This window comes from Herpailurus yagouaroundi, unplaced genomic scaffold (assembly GCF_014898765.1).
Source record: "Herpailurus yagouaroundi ecotype Mexico unplaced genomic scaffold, PumYag 67681, whole genome shotgun sequence".
In the NCBI taxonomy this organism is placed as follows: domain Eukaryota; kingdom Metazoa; phylum Chordata; class Mammalia; order Carnivora; family Felidae; genus Herpailurus; species Herpailurus yagouaroundi.
Window position 1 is genome coordinate 1,719,789 of NW_024420481.1, and position 17,287 is coordinate 1,737,075.

The following is a 17,287-nucleotide window of genomic DNA, read 5'->3' on the forward strand; positions in this document are numbered from 1 at the left end:
AGCTGCGTGCCCGCCGTGGTGGACGGCAAGCGCGACGCCAGACTGCGACCGTCCAGGTGAGTGCGCGCCCGCGGCCGAGCAGGCCACTGGAGCGCGGGAGCGGACGTGGGCCCCGGCGGGCGGAGGGCGGGGACGCGCTGCTGACCGCTGCCGGCGCCCCTGTGCGCACCTCGGGGGCCGGGCGGGTGCGCCGGGCTGGGCGGGCGCCAGACTCCTTGGCGCGCACGCTCGCGGCGTCGTGGCGGCCGCAGAAAGCCTGCCCGCTGCGGCTCGGGACGGCTAGTCGGTCTGTGGGCGGGTTGGCCTGCTCCGTGGCCCGGAGGGCGTGCGGGGTAAGCGGCCGGGAGACCCCTCACGAGCGCCCCTCGGCCGCCGCCGGGACAGGGTACCGCACGCGGACTCCGCACCGGAGCGCCGGGAAGAACCGGTCTCTGTGTGTGGCGTCCCTGAGTCCCTCCTCTTCTTTCTCTTCTTTTCTCTGCGCCCCAGTCCCAAAGCCTCCTTTCTGCCCTCTCGTCCTTTTCCCGCTCCGCATTCTCCCCCACTGCTTCTCTCACTTCCTCTATTTGCCCTTCTTTCTCTTGCTCCTGATCTCGTCGGCTCCTGGCCCTGGCTCTTGCACTTTCCCTCGTCCTCACTTTGCTGCTCGTTCTTTCTCTTTTACTCTTTCTGGTTTTTCTCATTTTGCTTGACTTCGGCCACTCTCCTCCTTTGTCTCCTCTGGCTCTGCTCTTCCTGGGCGATTGGGTGACCCTCTGCCGCTGTCCGGGGACACCGGGGAGGGCTGGTGGTACCCAGGTTGCGCCCCTCGCTACTGGCTGCACTGGAGGCACCCGCAGCGCTTTGAGAGTGAGGGGGCACCGTGCGTGCCAAAGGGCGAGCTGGGACTCTTCCCTGGCCCCATGTGGGGTTCAGTCTTGAGAAACCCCTCCCGATGTACAGATCCCGAGCCCCAGCGTGGGGGGCCGGCAGCCCACGTGCTGGGAACCCGGGGCTGATGCGGAAAAAGGTGATTTATGAAGTCTGTAGCCAGTTGCTTTTGAAGCTAGGACATTTTCCTCCATCCAGCCGCAATGCCCAGTTGCTGGAGGTCATGGAGTGCCATAAAAGCGGGAGAGGAAGAAGGGCAGGTTGGGCTGGAGTTGCTCTGGCCAGGGGTCCCATTCTGCCACTGTCCCCAAAACAGATCTGGGCTGGGGCAGGGAGCCCAGGGACTGGACTGGGTGAGTCTAGTTGCCAGGGGGGCCCTGGATGGGGTCTTTGGGCAAGCGGGGACAAGGCTGTGCTCTCTGCTTCCCCATCAGGCATCACGGGTGGGGGTGGGCACTCCAGGCTGCTGTTTACATTAGCTGTGTACCTGGGAGGCTCCCAGCTCCCACTCCTGCCTCCCCAACCCCCCAGGCAGGGTACTCCAAGTAGGTGCTTTGCAGACAGCTCTTGCAATGCAACAGCCAGTGCAGTTTCTTTTTTCTAGATGCAGGCAAATGGAGCCCTCTGACTTTCTGGTCACCATTGAATTTTGAAGAGACCTCACCCCGGTTCATTCTCCCTTCCCTCAGGCTACAGTGTCTTTTCTTGAATGCTGGGATTCTGGCAGAATTCGTTGAACTTTCACTGCCTTAACAGGCCTAAGAGATGTTTTTTTGTTTTGTTTTGTTTTGTTTTTCAATCCTAAGCAAACCTTGGCTCCAGGAAGGTTGTCACCTCAGTCCATTGTGGGAGTTGTGTAAGTCATTGCCACCATAGGATTCTGGTGTTCAAGAAGATCCCAAACAATTTGGCAATATCGAAAATAATCTCACTTGCTGGTGGAGCTTGTAGGTGTAGTGAGGGGTGGTGATATTTAAAAAAAAAAAAAAAGCTCTTTAGAGCAAAAATAGAATCCCACAGCCATGACTATATCCTGAGAAGTAGAAATGAGGTCTTGGCCACTATGGAAGTCATGGTTCTGTCTAGAGCTCCACGGGGCACATGTGCCTTTTGAAATCCTTTTGGACATGTAGGTCAGGTTGTGACATGATCTCTAAGCGCACCTTTCAGATGTGGTCCGGATTATATCTTTTTTTTGGTAGTCACTGTCCTCTGGCAGATCCCTTCAGAAATTTTCCTTCAGAAGTTTTCCGTAAGATAACCAGACCCCTCAAGGGGAGGGTTCACCCTCTGGGATTGTCCCAAATCGAAGCAAAATTATCTGAATGAAATGAGATTTTCTTGGTCGTAGAAAGGGTGATACCACAGTGCCATCTAGTCTAATTAAAGAGGAACCACTTTTTAAAGAGAGTTATTGGCTCTCACAATATTTGCACAAATTAAATAAAATTTGTTAGAGAAACACAGTGCTACCCCAAGGGCACCTTTCTACTTCATTGATTCCTACCCACCTCCAGAAATCTTCATCTTAAAGAATAGGGATAGCTCGAGGGTTCCAGCATTTCCCAAGGTGTTGATACATCCCTGCCTTCAGGACCAGTTCAGTGAGTTCTGATAATCTCCAAGAGGGAAGGTATGAGTAAGTGTGTGAGTGAGAGTGTGTGTGTGTGTGTGTGTGTGTGTGTGTGTGTGATGAAAATTTACACACGGGCAGCAGTGACGCGTGGGGGTGAAGAGCTGGTCTCAGGAGATGAGAGTCAGCCATGAGGACTTCCTGTGTGGAGTGCTCTTCTGTGCCAGCTGCTGGTCTCTGTGCTCCCCTGAACTGAGGAGAACAGCAGCTCTGTCTGTTTGGCCTGGGAGTCCCGACACCTGGGCTTCAGCTTCAGGCCCGCCACGAACCAGCTGTGTGACCTTGGACCGGGGCCTGTCCAAGCCTCACGTATGGAGAGTGCGTTCCACTCTGATGGACCTTTCACATCCCTTAATCTCTGGCATGTCACTGTAAACTTGCAGTGTCTTTGGGAAGGGGGCAGAGTGGGCAAAAGTATCCCCGTTTGTCAGATGAACGTGAAGCCAAAGCGGGTGAAGGACTTTCCCAAGGTCATCGAGCTCTTTAGTGGCACAGTGAGAATCTTCTTCCAATTCTGCCTGCTCTGTTGGCCGTGTCTTGATGAGCAGGGGATTGGCGCAAACACGGTGAGGGACTTCATGTTAGTTATGCCCACGGAGTGAACGCTGGATAGATGGTAACCGATACCGTTATCACCGACATCATCGCCATTTTCAGTAATGTTACATGTGTGAGTTTGGACGAGTGATTGGAGCAGGGTCGCCACACCCATTGGGAGAACAGATTTGTAGCTCCCTGAGGCTTTTAGCTCAGCAGCAAGGAGGGCCACTTTCTGACTCGCAACCATCTATCCACATTAAGGGGGTGGGGAGGGGGGAGGGGCCATCGTGCCTGCCGGCCAAGACCCTGAATCTGGCTCCCACTGCCACTTGTGCTGTGCTTCCCTGCCTCGGCGGATGGCAGGGTGCTTGCGTGATATGGGAACGGCTGTGAGCACGTTGCCTGGCGAGGACAAAGAGAATGCGTGGCTGGCAAAAGGCTCAAGTTGTTTATTGAGAATAATAGTTCTCAAAAAGAAAAAAAGAAACAAAAAGAAACGACTAGAAATTGCATTTCATGCATCTGTCTGCCAATATGTTGTTTGGGGTCAGAGAAGGGTCCCGCTCATTGTAGAATTTCTAAGACCTTTTTTTTTTTTTTTTTTTGAAAATGTATCAGAGCATTCTTGCTTCCCAGCTGTTAAGACTCCCGAATTCTGCAGGCCTTCTCAGGCCAAATCCCCTCTGTCTGTAGCCAACTCCAGTGCACCACTTAGTCTGTGGGAGGAATTCAGAACTGGGCACAGGGAACGTGCACTGGCCTCATTTTTCTCTGCCAGGTACCGTGCCGGCTGGCACACACGGGGCGGCGGGAGGGTGCAGGGGCACAGATCAGACGCTGTGGCTAGTGCAAGTCAAAGAATCCGATCGCGATTTTCCTCTTGCATCCTCGACTTCTAGTGTCTCTGAATCTTGCAGGGACCGTATGGAAGAGTAATGAACCGTCATCTAAAATCCAGTAGGGCATCACTGACAGAAGACTGAGAGGCACTTACAGGGAGAAAAGCTTTCTTTCGCTTTCCGTTTCCTTCAAAAAGGTGGCTCTGTTTGGGAAGAGCCGCGTCTTAGCAAGAGCTCCGTGGTGCCTGTGCCTACTCATGCCTCACGTGCCCAGGCTCCCACTCCTTCCCGTTCTGGATCCTGCGGTGAGGCGGGATGACATGCGGGGCCTTCGGGTGCCAGGTATGGGGCGAGGGGGCGAGCATGCATTTCTTCAGCTGCCTTTGAAAAGACCTGTCAGAGCCTCCCACCTCCTTCGCAGGAGAAAGGGAGAAGCTCGGTATCACACGTGTCGTGGCGTGGACGGCAGTCATGTTGTCGGAGTCCCAACAAAACTCTTCCCTCCTCAGGGTAAAAAAAGGGCTCTTCGGGGTGAGCATTTCTTAACCGTAATTTTCGATCAGTGGTGCCATGTGGCAAGAAGAATGTTAGCGCTTTGCCTTTTACAGATACCTGTCGTCAACTTCGGTAGTGGGAGGTGACACGAACGATTAGTCATCTTTTCCATCGTTATTCATTACGCAAAATTTTGTGAAACTGCCTATTATCTTCCAGGGAAGGCACGTCATTCTTACTGTCACAGAGCTTACAATAGAACGAAATAATTTGGGAGTTTAGACATTTAATAAAGGAGGGGGATTTTGTTTGGAAACGATTTGAATATCTGGAATGTCTTTAAAATGGCACACCTTCACAGGAATATAGCAAAACGTGGAGAAAAGTCCATCCGTTTATGTGAAAGTTATGTCTAATCAGCAAACTGTGAAGTATCATGACCTCTGCACAGTGCTAGCAGTTGGGGGAAATTAGAGCCAATACAAAAGCTGAAAAGCCAAGGTCACCATCTTTAGCCACAAGTCCGTAAAGATTAGAGGGTAAAGTGCAGAACTATGTAGTACAGACAGGTCAAAGTTGGGGGTGAGGTGGGGGAGGGCTTGTCATTTGGAGCAGGTCCACCCCCCCCCCACCCCCGTAGAATGGGAGGTTTAACCAAGACGCTTTCTCAGGCCCATTCCTTCCTGAGTAATGAGGAACAGGCCCGAAACAGGAGAGACGTATTCAGGAAGGCGTCTGGAAATGAGTGGGTTGTATTTAGAAGAAAAGAAGCATTGTGGGTGGGCATGGCATCCTTCTGGCATCATCAGGTTCGGCAGCCTCACCTAGCCAGGGCTGGCCGGAACCGAGAAGGTCACAGTCGGGGAAGGGTGAAGGAGGTGGGTGGGGGAGGCCTCATTGTTGACGTCCTGGAATGGTAGTGAGGAAGCTGAACCCCAGTGACGAGGAGAAGCACTTGGGTGGAAGGAATGTAAAAAACACAAAAGGACATGAAGGGTGGAGTCCTGCTGGATGCATCTTCTCGATGTCTGGAGTGGAGGTAGCACCAGGGGTCAAATCGCAGAGCTTGAGGAGGGCATCTAGTTTGGGTTGGAGGGCGCTATACTGAAGAGCTGTGACTGGTCTATGTGGCCTAGATGTCTAGTGGCCAGGGCTTATAGGGAAGGGCAAACCACTATGGGGCAGATTAGGGCTTAGTTGTGTAGGTGGGAGTCTGTGAACCCAGTTAATCTGATTTCACAATTGGCATTATTATTTAAATGATAGCTGCAATTCACATGTGGGGCTCTCAGCCAAGGAGAAGGATGTTTGAATAGAGGAAAAGATAGACAGTTATGATTACATAAAAACGAGAACTGTTCATCTGTCAAAAAGTATCCAAAATGGAAAGGCATATGTCAGACTGATGAAAATATGCACAACAAATAAAACTGACAAAAAGATGACATCTTTTCTGTATAAAGGACTCCTACGAATTGATTAGAAAAACAAAGAATATGACCCGACAATTTACAGCACGGGAACCACAGCTAGTTTACAGACATGGAAACACTGTTTAGTCCCACAAGGGTGTGGTAAATATCCTAATTCTCACACGTTGTAAGTGGGCGTGTAAATTCGAATGATTCTATTGGAAATAAATTAGATAATATAAACAGAGAACATTAAAAATATTTATTTGTTTGACCTATAATTTCTTTTCTGGGATTTTTCTGAGAGCCGTAGTCCTGCACACATTTTTCATTCATTCACTCACTTATTTACTTATTCACTTTTTAATTCAATAAATATTTATTGAGAGTCCCCCTATCACTGTGCTATGTGTGGGGGGCACTGTCAGGAACCGGGCAGATGTGCATGGAGTGGGAAAGACAGATATGAAACCAACACTTAATGGCTTAAAATTGTTGAGAAATACCGCGGGCGGGGGAAGTATAACGTGATATAATGGTACACTGGAGTTCTTTATAAGTGCAACAAATTGGAAAAATCTGGACATCCACATAGAGGAGAATGGCTCAAGGAATCTCAGTGCATCCACTTGGAGGATTATTACAAAATCATTTAAATGTCCTTTCATAGAGTATGGAAAATTGCTAGTGATTTAAAGCTAAGGGAACAAGAGATAGACAATTATGGACCCATTTAACTACAGCTATGTTAGAGAGAGGGAGTGGAGAGCGGGAGAGGGAGGGAGAGAGAGTGGGAGAGAGAGAGAGAGAGAGAGAGAGAGAGAGAGAGAGAGAGAGAAAACATCTTCCCATCCCTCTGAATCTAAGCGTAAAAGACAAAGATTGAAAGAAAAATACCAGGATATTAGTAGATCCATTAGTGACTTATTCTTACTCTGCTTCTCTGAAGGTTTTGCACTTCCTTTATGAGTATGCATTACTTTTATAATAAAAGTAAACATTAACAATTTTAAAAATGATGTTTTATTTTGGCTGTGGTAAATTATACTCATGTCAACCTTTTGGCTCCTGAAGATCGTGGCTGGCTATTTCATTAGCCTCTTGATATCCGGGGAGTTCTTAATGAGGAAAGCAGTTTCAGCTAAATAAACTCTCAGACTGGAAGGCAGAGGTGAGGAATCCGCTCAGTTGATTTTTTTTGATGAGTGGCTGTTATCATATGCTAAAGACACCATGGAACTCTTACACTCAGTACCGTATGGAGATATTTGAATGGATTGCTCTTGTTGTTTCTCTGTTTAAAAGTTAAATGGAAGGGCCCCTGGGTGGATCAGTCGGTTAAGTGTCTGACTCTTGATTTTGGCTCAGGTCATGATTCCAGGGTTGGGGATCGAGCCTTGCGTAAGGCTCCATGTTGAGCATGGGGCTTGCTTGGGATTCTCTTTCTCTCTCCTTCCCCATCTTTCTTCCCCTTCCCTGTTTGGTCTCTTTCTCCCTCTCTCAAAATAAGTAAATAGGGGCGCCTGGATGGCGCAGTCGGTTAAGCGTCCGACTTCAGCCAGGTCACGATCTCACGGTCCGTGAGTTCGAGCCCCGCGTCAGGCTCTGGGCTGATGGCTCGGAGCCTGGAGCCTGTTTCCGATTCTGTGTCTCCCTCTCTCTCTGCCCCTCCCCCCGTTCATGCTCTGTCTCCCTCTGTCCCCCAAAAAATAAATAAACGTTGAAAAAAAAATTAAAAAAAATAAGTAAATAAACGTTAAAAAAATAAAAGTTAAATGGAACAGGAAATTAATAGTGGTACACAACTGGAAATAATAAGACTTGTTCGGCTCAGCCAGAGCCACCCAAGATAACCTAGACTCTGAATCTTCATGAGCCTCTTTCCAGGTCAGCTGATGCCAGAGCTAATGGTCTGGCTCAAAGAGTCCAGTCCTGGGGCTGGTGAAGGGCTATCGTTCCAAACATCGACAACTGAGAGCTTCGGTCAGTTAGTGCTCATGTTGTCCTCATCCAAGAAAGGAAGGGAGTCCTCTTTGCTGGGACAGCCTGCTCACAGAGCAGTTTTCCTTCATAAGAGCATTGCCCCCAGTTAAATAGAAATTAAATTACTTACAAATTAACTAATATACTTAGAAGTGAAATTTAGGAATTCTGAATTAAGTTGATTAGACCACTTCATTCCTCAGCTGCTCCGGGTATCTGAGATGCTACTATATACAGTGAGGTGCATAATCTTAAACTGTTGAAACTCCACCGAAACGCCATTCTAGGTACCAGTTATTTTGACAGTGGAAAGAATGTGCTTCACAGCTGAAAAGCCAATATCGACATTTGAAGACAGATAAAAGAAGATATTTAGTCACTGAGTTTAGAAAAAAAAAAGGTACGGGTGGGAATGTTCTCTTTTCCATTAAAGCATAATGAAGAATCCAATTAATGGTATACGTCTTCTCATACAATGCCTTTGTAAGCTTGCAGAAATATTTGTCTAACTTGAGTAAAATATTTATTGGCAAAAGAGCATTTCTAGTTTCACTGGGTATTGGACTTCACAGATTATTCCGTTGGTCTTATTGCATCCCATTTGTTATTTCTGCCATTTTGCCTCTGAGAACAGTGTTGAAGACTTTGACACATTTCAGAGCATTACACTAAATAAATCTGTCTTGCACATTCTACTGTGCTTTTTCTGGAATATTATAAATATTCAAATGTAGGCACACTTGCAAATTCAAAATAAAATTCAATACATGCAAATTCTGCATAAATTCCATATTTATAACTTAGCAATAGTTATGAACTTGTTATCCTATGATATAAATATATCAAAAAGGAGCTCATGGGAATTACCAATAAATATATTTTTCTGATTAAACTGTGGATTCTTTTTTAGTCACCATTTAAGCTTCAATTCTGGGATATATTATAAGAGAATAATTTGCACTTCATTTACTCTGAATTGTCAAGAATCATGTTCTTCCCCGATGTAAATGTCTGCAAAAAGGACTTCTTATTCAGTTTGATTGCTTTTTAAATTTTACCAGCAGAGATGCCCTAGTGAGCCTAAGAGAATTGGTCTGTTTCTTGTGAAGAGTTTAGTTCTAATGAATCACTTCCATGCACTTTTCTGAAGGAATATAGGGCAATTGAAATGTGTAATGCATTGATTTACATTCCTTGCATTAATTGACTTTCTCCCGTAACTATACTAATAGCGACAAGTCTTCAGTATAGTATCAGCTCCGATTCACTGATGGATATCATTGGACTTTTGCTAGCTTCCTACAGGAGAGTGAATGCCCGCAAAGAGGGTTTAGAAATTGACTAGGGTGACCAGGTTATAGACAGGAAACTAACTCAGAGATACTGCAAAAAAGTCCTTTGATCTTGGCAGCCAGCTTCTCAGTTAATGTAATAAATAGAAGTTGACTAAACTCACCAGTTGAAAGACCTAGATTATCACATTGGATGAGAATATGAACTCCAGCCACGTGCTGTGCATAAAAGACAAAGCTAAAACATAAGGATACAGGTGGGATTGGAATAGATGCACTCGGCCAATACCAACCAGAAGAAAGCTGAAGTAGTTCAGTTGATATCAGATGAATACCCTAAATGAAAACCTTTATTGCGGATATACGGGATCACTGAATAACGGCAAAAAGTTCCATTTTCCGGATAGCAATTCTAAACTTGTATGCACTTGATACCTTGTTTTAAAATATATAAAGCACAAACTGACAGGGCACTCGGGAGATGTTGTAAAGTCTGCTGGTCTCTTTCAGAAATCGACAGATGAAACGAACAAAAAAAAAATGGGTAAAGATACAGAGATTTGGTTAACAAGCTCAGTGTAATGGACCTGCACCCAATTAAAAAAATGCACATTCTTCTCAAGCACATATGGAACAGTTGTAAAAATAGACCATATACTAAGCTGTAAAGTTAGTCTGGAAAAACTTCAGTGAGTAAATATCTTACAGACCATACTATCTGACCAGGCAGTGCTTAGTCATTGGATGTTGTAATCAGTTAGGCAGGAACAAGGGATGAGACTCTGAGTGCATGAGAAGGAACTAGTAGCTTGATATATTTGGAAGGATTGCCAGTTCTTCACTGACCACATCAGGTTTCTTAATTCACATGCAAGAGTGTAGAACTCCAAGACTGGCAGAGAGAAGTGCTGGAAAGTGATGGTTTGACCCAGGTAGGTTGGCCTGATTTTCCCTGGAGCCCTATTGATGTTTTTGGGTACCTATTAAGACAGGCCCTATGCCAGGGGCATAACGTGTATTTTTCTCATTTAATCCTAAAACAACCCTCTAAGGTAGATGTTTTAAAAATCCATTTAAAGATGAAAAAACAGAAAATTGGGCCCAAAGCTACCCAGCCAGTCAATATAGGAGCTGACAGTTTAAAAAGAATTAGGCCACTTGGCTTGTCTCATATGTTTTAATGGCCACAAAACTTTGAGACAAATCTCCAGAAGCCTCTACCCACTTTTTGGCCATGTCTATTGTACAAGCTAAGTAAAATCGAGACTTGTTATCTGATATCTTTTCAAAACATCTTCTAGAAAGTTTAATCAGAATTACTCTTTTTTTTAATTTTTTTTTTTAAATTTTTTTTTCAACGTTTATTTATTTTTGGGACAGAGAGAGACAGAGCATGAACGGGGGAGGGACAGAGAGAGAGGGAGACACAGAATCGGAAACAGGCTCCAGGCTCTGAGCCATCAGCCCAGAGCCTGACGCGGGGCTCGAACTCCCGGACCGCGAGATCGTGACCTGGCTGAAGTCGGACGCTTAACCGACTGCGCCACCCAGGCGCCCCCAGAATTACTCTTTAAAGGTGAATTCTGCAGCTCTTTATGCCCCTTCTTAAATGAAGACTTAGATCTCCAACAATAAAGAAAGTATAAGTAGATATCCAAGATATTGCAAGTGCATTTGACACTGATTTACAGAGAAGAATGCAGTTTTAGGGGAAATAAACAAAGAAAGGAGTTATGCTAGAGGAAAGATTATTTTCAGGTAAAGAAAATGAGGACCTTAACTGTATTTTAATTTATGCCCCATGCGGACTTAAAATATGGTGCACACACTTGATAAGATTTGTAAGAGGCCAAAGCATCTTAGTCCTTCGGGAATGTTGGCAGTTGCCTCATTAGCAATGTCAGTTGCACCGCTCTGACTGTGGCCTGTTTCTATAAATGACCATCACTTTTTGCCCTGTGTCTAGCCTGTGTAGACACAGCCTTTGGAGGGTAGTGTGAATGAGTTCTGCCAGATCAGTTCACATGGTCTTGAAACATGAAAGCCAGTGAAATGAAGATACTTTCTCTCAAAACCAAGTGAGGACTCCTTAAGCCTGCTCTTATCCCGGGGGCTCATCACGAAGATAGGAGTGACCATTCTCTCTCTTTCGGAAGAGGCTGCTTTGGAAAAGAGAACGTGTGAATTAGCCTGGGCCTACCAGCCTGGCAGACGTGAATGCGGGCGGCCAAGAAATTAGGTTGACGGCATTGAAGGATGGTAAAAAGATGCCCAGTGTAACCAGAGGCCAGGGTGACCTTGGAGTGATGGCCACCTCAGCAGATAACTTACAGCCGAGACTTTCCTAAGTGGAACATTAACTGGCACGACATCCTGAAGGTAGAAAAAGAGAGCCTATTAGCCAGATACACTAGATGCAAAAATACTTAGTGTTTTTGTGATTGGTTTTGCTGAGGGTCGTGCAGTGTGTTCTAGGAGTGAAATAGGCCAACTCCAACTCATGAAAGCAACGTTGGAATGAAGCATTTTGGGGTGAATGATGCGTAGTAGGCTTTTATGAAAACTCACTTCAGTACCAACTTTAATGGACATGTAGAAGTGATTTTATGCATAAACACACCATAGGATTACTGAAAGACAATTACTCTAATATGTGACTGTGGACCTGAAGCAAGGTATTTTTAAAAATAGTTTTGCGTTATTGAACAAAATGGCTTGTGCGTTATTTCTCCTTGAAGGTAAGGATCCATGCTTAGCATCCACCACTCTCACTTTGTTCTTTGTGACTTGGAAGCAAATCAAAAGATGAAAAAGATATCATTTCAGCATTAGTATAACATTTTACAATCTTCTGGCAGCATTTGTATTTATCACCATATGGGTGTACATTAAATCTGCATATCTCCCTCTCATTTATATGTTTATGAAGTTATAAAGATATACACATGTGCACACAAAGTAATTAAGCAAGTGATATGTGTTTGACAATGTTTGGTGACTTAATGCCAATTAGAGGGGGGTTAAAAAAAAAAACCTTGCTTTTCTAATCCAATTGCTTCCATGCTTTTTGGTGTATGCACTTAAGGACAGAATCCATTTAAAGTGAGGAGATTTGCATACGTGCAGCTTTGAGCGAGACTTCTATTTATTCCAGATGGCCTTTAAAAATTATACCAAGGGCCTCAGAGACCTGGATGTCACGAGATCCATTAGGATGAGACTGAAATCACACTTGGGTTTCCAGCACTTTCTCCTGTACGAGAAGGGGGTGTGCTTTTGATACGGGGGAGGCTGAAGGTACATCTATGGCGTAGCTAGACTGTTCAGTGAAGCCCAGTGAGCTCAGCTCAGCTCAAGGAGGGAGTCCTGTGTTGCAGGCACCTCATCTACCCCGCTTCTAAGAAAATGGCTCATGATTTTCCAGAGTTAAGCAGAATGCCAAGTTAAAGGCTGCAAGCACGGAAGGGAGCAGTTACATGGACAGTCTCGCCTTTTAAAAAATACGGTTGCATTGGAATGGGCAAGTTTGCGATGCCCCCCATTGAATGTCCTTTTTTGTTTTCCTTTTCAAGCATGGTGATTATTCCTTGTGGGAAGTCTGTGGTTCTAGTATCTAGGGAGGGTGTGGGGTCTCAGGCTGTGACCTTTGGCTGGGAATATCTTCTCTAGAGAATGTCATAGAGGTCTTGCTTCCATGATGACAGCAGACAGACCAGGGACCATGAAAATCCAGCTCTTCTGGTTTGCTGGGGTCTGACCCCGGGATGTAGCTCTTTCTGGTTATTGTAGGGGAGCTCTTGTATGTATTGAGCCTGCTAAGATGGAGAGATCTGAGTGCCACAAAGCCCGAGGGATGCACAGCTATATCATTTGGCTCTTGGGCTCAGAGTTTGGCTTTGCACAGGAAACCTAGAAGGAAGAAAAGAAATGTTCTCCCCTAACTTCAAGCCAGTCGAAATATTCAAGAAATGGTAGGAGTTCCAACTGAAATGTCAGAAGCTAAAACTGGGTGTGAGAAAGAGAAACGCTATTGGGGGCAAAAGATAAATTATTGCCATAATTATTATTTATTTATTTATTTATTTATTTATTTACCTACCCCGAGAGACAGAGGGAGCGGAGAGAGAGGGACAGAGAATCCCAAGCAGGCCCCGCACTGCCATCACACACACAGCCTGACACGAGGCCCGAAACCACAAACCACGAGATCACTACCCGAGCCAAAATCAAGAGTTGGACGCGTGACCGACTGAGCCACTCAGGCGCCCCAATTATTGCCATAAGTAAATGACAGATTGCCCCTGAATGACTTAGCCCCACCCCCCCAGGTTTAGCTCTGGGAATAATCAGCTGTACCCACATCTTCTTTAGGGCCCTAGAGACCGGCAATAGCACCACTTAGGTCTTGGGGCCACTGGTGGCTGTCAGTGTGGAATTCTGGGACACCATGGTCCAGCTGGATTGGGGTGAGAGCTAGTTTGGGGTGGCTCTGATGATTCAGCATAATTCACTCGAGATTCATCCAATCTTGCTTGTACCAATAGTTTGTACTTTTCTATTGCTGAAGATTCTTCCTTGGTTAGTATGAACCATACTTTGTTTAACCACTGATCTGTTGAAGGACACCTGGACTGATTCTAGTTTTTGGCTATTATGAATAAAGCTGCGATGAACATTAGTGTATAGACTTCTGTGGGATGATCAGTGTTCATTTCTCTAGGATAAATGCTCAAGAATGCAATTGCTGGGTCATTTTGTAATTACGTGTTTAGTTTTATGAGAAACCACCAAACTGTTTTTCTGAAACGGCCATATATCATTTCACATTCCCAGCAGCAACGTGTGGCTGCATCCCAATTTCTCCCTATCCTTTACAGCATTGGGTGTTTTCACTGTTTTTTTTATTTTAGCCATTCTGATAGGTGTGCAGTAACATCTCATTGTGGTTTTAATTTACCTTTCCCTGATGGCTGATGATGTTCAGCATTCTTTCGCATTCTGACTTGCCATCTGGGCGTTGGTGCAATGTCTGTTCATGCCATTTGCCCATTTTCTGATAGGATTATTTCGTCTTTAACTGTTGAGTTTTTAGTGTCACTTTTATATTCTGTATATTAGTATTTTGTCAGATACATTGTTTGCGCATATTTTCTCTAGGTCCATTGCCTGCCTTTCATCTTCTTCACGTGGTATTTGACAGAGCAAAATTTCTGATTTTGATGAGGTTCAGTCTATCAGTTTTCCCCTTTATGGATCATGATTTGGTGTCAGGTTTGAGGATTCTTTGCCTAGCCCTAGATCTTGAAGACTTTCTCTTGAGTTTTTTTCTAAAGGTTTTATAATTTTAACTTCTACTTTTAAATCTGATACATTTTAAAATTATTTTCTTATTTTGATACAGTTCATAGTTCATGCATCATCATATTCACCCTTTTAAAGCATGCAGTTCAGTGGCTTTTAATATATTCATAAAGTTGTGCTATGACTGCCACTAGCAAATTTCATCCATTATCAGTCACTGTCCATTCTTCCCTCACCCCAGCTATTTCATGGGTGTGAAAGGGCACCTTATTGTGGTTTTGATTTGCATTTTCCTGACAGGTTATGATGTTGAGCATCTTTTTGTGTGCGTATTGCCCATTCGGATGTATTCTTTGGGGAAGTGTCTATTCAGATCCGTTGCCATTTAAAAAAATTTTTTTTTCTCCTTGGTATCCAGCTAGCTATCCTTTAAAAAAAAAAAAGTTTTATGTAAGTAATCTCTTTACCTCACATGGGACTTGAAATCAAGACCCCGATCAAGAATTACACACTCCTCTGACTGAGCCCGGCAGGTGCCACTGAGTTAGGTGCTCTTTATAGAGTCTAGATTCAAGTCTCCCATCAGATACATGCATTGCAGGTATTTTCCTCTTTCATGGAGTCATCGCCGTAGCCTCTTCATGATGTTCATTGAAGCACAAAAGTTTTAAATTTTCATGAAGTCCAATTTAACTGTTCTTTGTTTTGTCCCTTATGAAGGCTATGCCTCACCTAAGACCACAGAGATTTACCCTTATATTTTCTTCTAAGAGTTTTATAGTTTTATCTCTTCAGATAAGCTCCATGAGCTATTTTGACTTATTTTTTGTGCATGTTGTAAGGGGGTCTGACTTTATTCTTCTCTATGAGATTATCAATTTTCCCACCATTGTTTGTTGAAAAGACTTTTTTCTTTATTGAATTGCCTTGGTACCTTTGTTGAAAATCAGTTGACCATAAGTGTATGGGTTTATTTATGGATTCTATTTTGTTCATATATACAGCCATTTAAAAATTTATTTATTTATTTATTTATTTATTTATTTATTTATTTATATAATTTGTTGTCAAATTGGCTAACATATAGTGTGTAAAGTGTGCTCTTGGTTTTTGGGGTAGATTCCCGTGGTTCATCGCTTACATATAACACCCAGTGCTCATCACAACAAGTGCCCTCCTCAATGCTCATCACCCATTTTTCCCTCCCCCTCACCCCCCATCAGGAAACTACAGATGCTGCGGAGGATGTGGAGAAACCGGAACCCTCTTGCACTGTTGGCGGGAATGCAAACTGGTGCAGCTGCCCTGGAAAACAGTGTAGAGGTTCCTCAAAAATTAAGAATAGAACTACCCTACGACCCAGCAATAACACTACTAGGAATTTATCCAAGGGATACAGGAGTGCTGATTCATAGGGGCACATGTACCACGATGTTTATAGTAGTGCTTTCAACAATAGCTAAATTATGGAAAGAGCCCAAATGTCCATCAAAAAAGATATTTTATTTTTAAGTAATCTCTACACCCAACGTGGGGCTTGAACTCACAACCCTGAGATCAAGAGTTGCGTGCTCTACCAACTGATCCAGTCAGGCACCCCTCATTATGATTTTAAAGGATGATTTTAATGCCCCCTCTTTCGTTCTTGATTTTAGCAATTGAGTCTTTCATTTTCTTGGTCAGTCTAGGTTAAGATTTGTCAGTTTTGTTGATCTTTTCAAAGAACCAACTTCTGGCTTCATTGATTTTCTCTGTTCCTTCCAACTCTCAATTCCCACTGCAATCTATAATATTTCTTTTCTTCTGCTTGCTTTGGGTTTAGCGTGCTTTTTCTTTTCCAGTGTCTTGTGGTGGAAAATTAAATTATTGATTGAGATCTCTCTCTCTTTCTTTCTCTCTCTTTTTTTACATTTGCAGCTATAAAATATTCTCTAAAAACTGCTTTGGTTGCATCCTGTAAGTTTTGGTATGTTTTGTTTTATTTTAATTTATCTCTAAGATTTTCTAATTTCCCTTGTGCTTTCTTCTTTGGACCATTGTTTATTTAGGAGTGCATTGTTTGATTCCCACATTATTTATGAATTTCCCAGAAATCCTGTTTAAATGATTTATAATTTTATTCCGCTGTGGTCAGAGAACACACACTGTGTGACTGAGTCTTTTAAAATATATTGACAAGTGTTGTATGGCCTGACATATGGTCTGTACTAGAGATTGGTCTATGTGCATTTCAGAAGACTGTATTGGCTTGGTGGAATGTTCTAGAGACGTCAGCTAAGACTTGGTTTATTATATTGCTCAAGACTTCTGTTTCCTTGTTGATGTTTTTCTAGTTGTTGTAGCCATTATGGAAATTGAGGCATTGAAGTCTCCAACTATTATTACTGAATTTTCTATTTCTCTTTTAATTCTTTCAGCTTTTGCTTCATGTGTTTTTAGGCTCTGTTGTTAACTGCATGTATATTTATGAATGTTGTGTTTTCCTGATGCATTTTTCCTTTAATCATTATAAAAATTCCTTCTTTATGTCTAGTAACATTTATTAAAGTCAGTTTTCTGTGATATGAGTGTGGTCATTCCGTATTTCTTATGGTTCCTGTTTCCATGATATATGTCTTTTTCTCCTTTTTTGTTCAGATTGTTTCTACCTTTGAATGTAATGCGTGTTTCTTGTGAACAACATATAGTTGGACCTTGTTTTTAAAAAAAAATTTAATGTTTCTATGTATTTATTTTTGAGGCAGAGAGAGACAGAGCATGAGCAGGGGAGGGGCAGAGAGACAGGGAGACACAGAATCCAAAGCAGGCTCCAGTCTCCGAGCTGTCAGCACAGAGCCCAATGCGAGCCTGAACTCATGAACCGCGAGATCATAACCTGAGCGGAAGTCAGAGGCTTTAACCTACTGAGCCACTCAGGCGGCA

The 17,287-nt window shown here is 44.0% G+C and overlaps 1 protein-coding gene across 2 annotated transcripts in view; it reads left to right on the forward strand.

Annotated features, from left to right (window-relative positions):
- Positions 1–17,287, forward strand: part of HS6ST2 (heparan sulfate 6-O-sulfotransferase 2) — a 295,195-nt gene that overhangs the window by 1,961 nt on the left and 275,947 nt on the right. For both annotated transcript variants that reach the window (XM_040468159.1, XM_040468160.1), the window contains exon 3: positions 1–56. This exon is cut by the window's left edge and continues 55 nt beyond it. In XM_040468159.1, the coding sequence (XP_040324093.1) occupies positions 1–56 (56 nt within the window). The remainder of the gene's footprint in view (positions 57–17,287) is intronic.